This window comes from Chelmon rostratus, chromosome 19, assembly GCF_017976325.1.
Source record: "Chelmon rostratus isolate fCheRos1 chromosome 19, fCheRos1.pri, whole genome shotgun sequence".
NCBI lineage: Eukaryota > Metazoa > Chordata > Actinopteri > Chaetodontiformes > Chaetodontidae > Chelmon > Chelmon rostratus.
Window position 1 is genome coordinate 10,912,768 of NC_055676.1, and position 9,148 is coordinate 10,921,915.

The 9,148-nt window shown below is 39.6% G+C and overlaps 1 protein-coding gene across 2 annotated transcripts; it reads right to left on the minus strand.

Moving 5' to 3' along the window:
- Nucleotides 1-1,910: 1,910 nt before the first annotated feature.
- swi5 (SWI5 homologous recombination repair protein) lies at nucleotides 1,911-8,634 on the minus strand. Of its 2 annotated transcripts, XR_006007817.1 has the most exons (6): nucleotides 8,451-8,634; nucleotides 8,106-8,154; nucleotides 7,897-8,000; nucleotides 7,068-7,162; nucleotides 5,133-5,265; nucleotides 1,911-2,553 (listed from the first exon to the last, which is right to left on the minus strand). XR_006007817.1 is itself a non-coding variant. In XM_041960598.1 (5 exons), exons 1-5 carry the CDS (start codon nucleotides 8,546-8,548, stop codon nucleotides 2,489-2,491), a joined length of 411 nt encoding a protein of 136 aa, XP_041816532.1. In that variant the 5' UTR covers nucleotides 8,549-8,634; the 3' UTR covers nucleotides 1,911-2,488. The 2 variants fall into 2 exon arrangements, 1 of the variants encoding a protein (XP_041816532.1); XM_041960598.1 differs by lacking the exon at nucleotides 5,133-5,265.
- Nucleotides 8,635-9,148: the final 514 nt, after the last annotated feature.

Consider the following 9,148-nt stretch of genomic DNA (forward strand, 5'->3'; position numbering starts at 1 on the left):
CGTGGCCAAAATAGGACTTACACATACACTTACAGTTACTCCTCCACTTTATTTAAGAAACAGAGGCATCAAAATGTGCTACGGAGGTCACTGCTACATGATCCAAAGACACAGATTTGGAGCAAATGTTGCTGGTCCTACTATGGCAAAGGCAGGTCGTGAGTTCAGCATCGCAAGGTTCATAATTGAGTGATGGGGCTTCTATTTGCAGGTAGGCTACCAGTAATAGCCTTATTTCAAGCATCTGATTGGCCAAAATTAGCAACTTTAGGGTTGAGCTATATTGCTGCCTGTTTGGCATGCTCCTGCCAGCACTTTAATGGTGTTTTTGCGTTTTCATACAGACAGTTTTAAAAACAGTGCTGGTGTGGGCAAAGGAGGAAAAAAATGGTTTTCAAAAATACCTGTGTATGTGTGGACTTTGCAGATATATTGCTTGTTCAGATTTAACAATGTCTGACGAAGATCTCTCACAGTGAAGTGCTGCTCAATTAAAATCGCTGGGAGCTTTTAGCACAGTGTGGGGATCACTTGTCTGATTTGTCTGACTTGACTGTTGTTTGGTTTTTGATACAGCCCCTGAGATTGGATGTGCGTACCCTACCTGTGCTTGAACTAAACGGCCTTAGCATATGTGCTCAACTGAAAACCTGCAGGTGTCTTTGACCCACAGGGCTGGAAACAATTAAATATGAAAATATTGTAGATGTAGCTTACATATACAAACATACATAAACATGTAAGACCGGACAGACCTGAATGAAGTTAAACTTTAACCGACAATGAAGGAAAAGAATAACTTAAGCCTACTTTTGAATGGCACAAGAAGGCTGACATTTTGCACAGTGTTCATTACAGCAATCTGGCATGTTATGAAACACATTGCATAATCATGGAAGATTACAAAAGGTCTACTATAACAAACTGCGATAGGTCACTGCGACAGGTTAACAGAAGTTACTTCCCCAGAGATTTAGAGAGATCAAATTAATGTGGACGCATCTATTTGTTAACTCTTGCAAAATACATTGCATGTAACCCATTTTCACATAGCTGAGCGCATCTGCAGCAATACCAAAGACTAATCGAGTAAAAGTCAAAGTTTGGCACTGCAACCATAATCATCTAGACATTAACATACAGTTTATGCACCACACTGACCCGAGTATGTGAGATTGTAAACTAACGATAGGCGATGCAAAGATTAGGATAAGAAAATGGGATGAGCTTTGACCAGCAAATGAGAGATAAAAGTCCACACACACATTTTTTGCTTTGTCGTTTACACGCACTTCAACATACACTCTCACAACAGACACCCATTGACACACAAACACACAGAGCATCATCGGGGCCGTGAAGCTCCTTCGTCGTTATCAGGCAGAGAGGACCCATTATCAGTGGTTCTCAGACAGATAAGGGCACACCCAGTGTATTATGCCACTCGTCTGCGTCCTCTGCTCAGTACATACATTGAACATTTCAGGCAAGCAGAGCAACATTGGGGACTACCTCAGTAAAGAAAGTAGGTACCCAGTCTTTGGTTTATGATTAAACCTTTAGATGGTCCCATTGAGACAGACAGGAAACTGTAAATGAGTGTGACAGTTGCCTAATATCCCTTTTCCTTCCACTACGATTTTGTGGCAGGGTGGTGACCTAAACTATTTCAGTTACAGCAACAGTTACACTTTCACTTAGATGAATGCCTTCACTATGGTTGGGGGGTGTGAAATGAATAGCAAAAATTGACAGTGAATTGTGAAACTCCCTCTGACATAGTTCAGCTCAACTGTTTCAGTCCACAAAATAAATGCTATAACTGCAATGTATCTGTAACTATTTTTAGTTTCCATAGTGGTTTCCGAGGTAGCAAACCAAATAGGAACATACTGACTGTGGTGGTTTGTGTGACTTATTTATTCCATTGTTATTGTCAGCGTACAAAGGATATTAGCACATTTTCTTTTACACTTTAAACTGACGCTCCAGCATTCCTGGAAATAACACCAAAGTCAGGAAAATAACCCACATTCAGGCAGCCGTCATGAATGAATTGCAAACTCCACTTAGATAAGCTCAAATGTCAAAACAAGCCCTATCAAAGTTGCTAGAGCCTTAATACATCTTATATTCTTGCACAGCCGAGGTAGAGAATAGGCTGGAGAATATAGGCTGTCACAGCCTTAAGTTAATAGCTTGAGTAGGTGGTCTATTTTAAATCAGGCCTGCCTGCTGGACTGACACCATTCTCATCTTATCATGCTCATTAATCAAATGTCTCTGTACAGAGGTGAAAACAGAGCCACGAAGAAAAAGGGCAAACTTCTGCCTAAAGGAGCTGGTTGAGGTCAACACAGTTCTCCATCCTTCTCTTCTGTCAAAAGGTTCCTAAGTCTTTCCTTTTTCCCTTTATGCCCATCTCCCCTTGGCCGAGGGCCGGCCTCATCACTGTATTTTCATACATGTTTTCCTTTCCTTTTTTTTTTCAGTCATCAAGTTCCAGACCAAAGTGGCTGTAGAGATCTCGTGTAGTGGTCCCCCTCAGAGCAGCTGCAAGACAGAGAAAAGTGGGGGTTAGGACCCTTCAGCAAATTACAGGGTCAACTCCCCCCAGTCTACTTTTCAAACAAGCCTCAAAACATTGAACAGACCAAGATCCCAGCAAAAGCAAATGAATCACTTTAAACATAACGCTTGTACTTGGTGAAAAGATTTTATTCAGTAGCCTTACAATGCTGTTGAAAAATAAAACAGACCTCTCATTTTAGCCCATCTCCATTGTCATTGTCATTGTAAGTATAAATATGAAACAAGCATTTATATATAAAAAGTAGTTTTCATAAATTAACCACATTAGCAATTGTATTAAGTATAAATTACTACACATCATCTAACATATTTGACAATTAGTCCCGCTAGCTGGATCTCTGCCTTTTTTACATCATGCATACCTAAGATATGCTGAGCTGCGCCAGGCTGAGCCTGATACAGAGACCAGCTGCTTTACTGTTCCTGTATACAAGACTGACAAAGCTGTAGCATTTGTTGCTACAACATGATAATATGCTGTACTGGTAGGATGCTACAAGGGCTGAAAAAGAATACATCTTATCGATAGTCAATGCATTGACTTCTTTCAACGATAATTTTTGTCTATAAATGTAAAAAAAAGAAAAAGAAAAAAAAGATCAGCAGTCAAAAGACACAAAACTTTAACACATAAATGCCGTGAAGCAGAAAACAGCAAACAAAACATAACAATGGAGAAGAACAAGCAACTGTTTGGTGTTTTCTCTTGATTAATAACCCTCTTTCCCTCCTGTATACCTTTACCTGGTCTTCGCCTAGTCTTCCTGATGCAATTGTTTCTCTGACCTAATGCAAATCATGTTTTTTTACTGAGGTGTGTACATGTAGAGCTGTTGGAACGAGGAGCTCTGAAGGCCTGGAGCAACAGAGTTTTGATTTAGTTTTGCAAATCGTCTTTCTTTAAATCGCATTTCTACAAAATGTACGCACCCTTGACAAATGCATGAAATATTGGCCATTTTTTGGAAAGGATGTCTGAAACTGTTCTCTTACTTCGGGATAGTGGTTAGATGAAGCCATTTGTTATCACACAATTGTGTGTGCCCTTTTTAAAACCTAACAATAACTGAAATCACTGACATGACCCTAATCAAAAGTTTACATATCCTTAAATGTCTGGCCTGACAATATACCCGCAAAGGTTGAAATGGCTTTCAAGGGTCTAAGTTTCTACACCTGTGGCTTTTTTGATTGTATTAGGTGTCTATGTGTAAATTTCTAAGCTCTTGAGAGACTCTTGCACATTTCATGCAGGGCTGCACTGACTTTGCTAAAGGAGCTGTGAGAAAAGGTAGCTGATATCAGGAAAAGGTTCTAAAAAAGTATCCATAGATTTAAAAATTTGGGTGTGGTCAGAATGATGGAAAGATGAATGCAGCATGTCATGTCACAAAACTGGAGGCATTGATCAGCCTGGAAGCTATGCGTAGGACTCACTTTGACTTTCCAACATGACAATGATCAAAAACAAGGCGACCCTTCAGCGGCTGCAGCAGAAGAAAGTGAAGGTCCTGGAGTGGCCATCACTGTCCTCTGACCTCAATATCATTGAGACAATTTGACAAGATCTCAAACGTGCAGTTAACACAAGTCAACCCAAGAATTTATGGAACCTGGAGACTTTTTACCAAGAAGAATGGGTGGCTTTATCACCTGAGGAAAATAAAGAGCCTCAACTATCACAAAATACTGCAGTTAATTCAAAGCATTATTGATACTAAATGGGGCAATACACACAGTAAACTTTTGAAGTATTTTCTTTGTTATGTTTTGTTTAATGATTGTGCCACAAACACACACGCACAATTCTTGAGATATGTAACAATGACCTTAATCTTGACAGGCGGACATGGTGAGAGACAACGGGACAGTTGTCTTTAGAGGGTACTGCAGGGCATCTCCTCTTGTCTCCTCTTCTCTCATTCTACAGCCTGCCCACCCAGCTCCTCCCTCTCAGAATAACAGCATACAACAGCAACTCAGTGTTTAAGTGTAGACTCTTTCTAAAAGTGTGTGTGTGTGTGTGTGAGTGACGGAGTGAGAGAGACTGTTTGACAGTTTGTGTTTGTGTGAGTGTATGCATGTGTCTGCCTGCATGACAGACACAGACTGTACTTTTCTGTGTGTAAGTGATGTGAAAGGCTGTCATTGTGTCAGAGGGGAAACGCCACCTCCATTCACTAAGAGGTCATTATCATCCTGACTCTCCACTGTACTGAGAGAGAATTTAAAGAGATAGCAAGCTTTTAACTCACAATATAGATTTAAAACAAGAGATGGCCCAGTTTACCGAGACCACCGCAGAAGTGGGAAATGAGTGACATTAGAGCATTCTGGGAACACACACACACACACACAAAAGTAGAAGTAGGTAAAAAGTCATGTTTGTTATGACACACACACAGACCATAATGTGACTTGGCTGTGAAACACCAAAACCTCCCCAGCAGAGTGACATGTTTGAACTTCTCCAAATTTCCTCAACCTCATGCAGTTGCAGAACATGTGCACAAATATATTTCAAAGACACACATACTTACAGCAGTCGTTCACTCGCTTTCCTCAGACTGGTGTGTCCCCAGACATACATCACTCCTTCACCGATTTACACAGCAATGTGCAGGGTCATAAGAGTTGTAGGCAGAAGGTGAAATGCCTCCATAACTTTTTGATCTCAGAAAAAGAAAAGTGATGGGTCAACAGCCTGCAACTGTTGCACCAGCTACTGTCCAATCACGGATTTGAATTAGGTGATCACTAAATGTTGCTAAAAAAGTATTGTTATTTCAAATAAATTAATACTTCTGCCATCGCATGATGTATAATGGTAATTCTGATCAATATTAGCCAACACATGACCAGAAAATTGAAGATCTTTCAGCGGCTGGTTTGTTTAAGCTGTATCAGGTGTGAATCTAAGAATAACCCAGCTGACCAAAATAAGAGAAGCACTTCAACCATGACATTTTTTTCTGCGAAGTGTTAATCCAACAGGATTGAGTGTTTTAAAGCCAGGCCAATCTGAATGCAAACATAATCAGCGCTGTATAAACACTGTCCAAAGTCAAGTGAAACGGCTGCCTTTGGATTTGAGACAGCCATGAGAGGGGGCAACAGAGCAGTGTGTCTGTTGCCCCCTGATGGCTGGCTGCAGAACAACACAAATCTCAACCAATTGCAATACATTGTGACTAGACTAAGCAAAGCCCATGATTTATAGTTTATACTTTTCCTACAACCTACAGTTGCAATACCTAATCAGATAAAAGCTTATTCAAATGTTTCCTTCTGTGATATATGTTTTAATAACATGAATGTGATTTTTAGCACACATAAAGATGGGCACGGCTGTATATCAGATTTTACGAGTACACACACACATTAATCTTCTCCAAAGACAGCATTCTAAGATACAATATTTTAATCCATTAAAATACCATGTGGTAAATATGTTTTAACTCTGTTTTTTAAGGGTGTCTATTTACATTTATCTTCATTTACATAGTTTTTAAAGATGTGATCACACCTTTGTGCAGTTTGTTTTCTATGATCCAGATCGCACCAGAAAAAGGCATATTGTCCTATGTCTCATCTAGTCTGTTCAGGGTTCACACTGCCTGATTAAAAATGAGTCAAGAGGTGCAAACGTGAGTCACACAGACAGACAACTCAGTCAAATGACAGTTTTGGTTAGCTGTTAACTTGTTTTTACATTTGTTTTTTGGTGTGAAGAGGCCGGTGGATGAGTCATGTTGCTTTCATACCATAGTTTTTCCACACCTCAGTCCACTTGGAAACAAAATTAGACCCATTCAATAAAATGGCACAGTGCTAATTAAAATAAAACAAAAGAACTGAGCTCACAATGGGGTTGGATGAAACAAAACAAAAAGGCTAAGCATGAACGTTCTCATGCTAGTCATACAGAATCTATTTTGTTTCACCGCTCATAAGTTTAATTCAAAACAAACAAAAATCTTTTTGCAATTATTTTGACAGATATTGTGATTGCAATATGAGTCACCATTTTAGTGGGAATGATCATTTTTGCATTTTTTTTCATTGAAAAAAATCTAAAAACAATGATGTCGTCTGTACCAAACAAGCATGCTCCCTTACGTCTGGAGGATATGATTTGTAGACTGGGGGCATCTCTGTAGCAACACAGTGCTTCATGTTTAAAGGCATGTTGTGACACATTTTACCTTTATCAAAAAAATGCAGCTGCTGCAATCTGGATACTGCACTTGAGATTTCAATAATACATCAATTCAAGTATTCAAGTATAAAGGAGAGGCCTCAACATTTACACAAGCACATCTGTCTGGCAGTGTAATGTATTTGAATCACAATATTCAATTATTACAATTTAAATATTCGCCTTGTGAATTCTACAAGCCTTGACAACTATTATGCTCTTTAAAATGCTACTAAAATACAGTGAATTAAAGCATCTATATGTGCATTTCTCTTACCAATACGGCCCAGGAGTGACTGTCCAATGTCTTTGATGTCATTGTATTCATGCAGCATATCAATATGACACTCCAGCTCCTCTACTCGGTATCCTCTGGGGAAACACAGACACACACACACAACTGGTGTCACTCAAAAGCAGTTCTGTGCTACACACAATGCTAATACACAGGTGTGCGCACTCACAAATCTATAAACATCCCAAAAAGAGGCAAAGCAGATTAATACTGACAAAACAATGTGCAGGCAGGAAGGGCATTAATGGACACACATGCAATGTAGGTATTTCAGGGTATTATTTGTGGGAGTTAACACTATTGATTGCCTGTCCACTAATCCTAAACTGAATCCTCATACTTCACCTCAATCCATACTATTTCAACCCAAAGTTTGTCATTTCTACCGCTAGGGGTCTCTCAGTCACAACAAAGAAAAACAAAAGACTTAGCTTGATCATGTTACCAAGTAGCGTGGGATCATGGGAGTTGTTGTCATCATTGTTAAACATTCACCATTGCAGATGAAAACATATCTGATGAGACTCAGGTAGAAATGTTCAGATATGAGGCAATGTATTAAAATGTTATTTATACATTATGTTTTGTCATTCATCGACTTCCATTTTCACGCAAACATATCATTTAATGCTACGAATACGAATGTCTCTGGATTTGAATACTGTTTGAAAGAGTTGGGATAATGTAAGTATAAAAACAACAACATTTCTAACCTAGGCCTAGTCATTTTTAGACATTTTAATGCAGAAATGTTTGAGTTGAACCTCAAAGCCAGAACTGCAGGAAGTCAAACACACACAGCTGTACTCACTCAGCCTCCAGCTGTGCTATCTCAGCATCCAGCTGCTCTTTTCTCCTCTCGAGATCTGCCACCTCCTCTGCAGGGCTAACTTTAGCAGTCTCAGATACTTGAAGCTGTGAGGTGCAAAACAGACAACTATGATGATACATATAGGATTTATGTACGCGCGCGCGTGTGTGTGCATGTGTGTATTACAGACTGAATAGGGGTTTACTTACAGGTGATTTGAAGCTGGAGTGTACTTTCTTAAACTTTGAGAATGGAGTTCTAGAGAGAGGTGAGGGAAACTATTGTTAAAGACAGCATATGTTTCACTTGGGGAGAAAATGTATGAGGAATAAAATGTCTGAAGTGGCTAGATCACTCACTATTCATCGGTAACGTTGAGAGACGTTAGTTAAAGCACATGTCTCAGGAGGGTGTTTGCGCAACATCAAACAGTGTAGACATGTTACATGCTTTCAAAGTGGTTACAATCAATCAGCAATAGACGAAACTAATGTTAGCAGACGATATATCTCAGCTAGCTAACTTAGCGTTAGAGCTAACTATTAAAGAGTTACCTTTTCAGCACTCCTTTCTTCGTGTCTTTCCCCTCTGGCGTCGAAACTGAACAATTATCTGCACTACGGAGGCTTTCAGCGCTCTGCTCTGTGTTCATACTGGCCGAAATGTGGTGAAAATATGTTGTGTTGTGTTTAAATTAATGCAGTAAGAGCAACACATTTTTAGAGACAGAAGTAGGAAGTTCGCATTTCGCGGCTGATGGTAAATAGACTCAACCTAAAAGCAGATTGGTTCTTGTTAACCGAGAGGCGGGACTTATGGCGAACGCGAGTATGACTCCTTTTTTCAGCACAAACAACGAAAAATTGTGTTTTGGTTTTATACACGATAGTCTGTACTGAGGCTAATTTAAACGAACTCCTGAGTAAAGCACTTACAGTAAAAGAAAATTTAGTCTTGGCAACACCTGTCCAAATACCACAACGTTATCGAGGGTTCCCATTTGGGTATTTATAACCTATTTCTCTCTCTCTCTTTCTTAAGGCTATGCTTATGGACATTGTGAGGGTTTGTCTGCCCAAATGTTAATTAATTAATTAACTACCAGACTATGTTTGGCTGGTATGTGTCAACAAAGCCACTATCCCTATGGGGCCACCAGATGGCGACAAAGTACCACTTGACTGTATTTCTGTCTCCATCCCATCTTCCTCTCTCACAGCACTCAAGTACAGACCCTCTCTCTCTCTGTCTG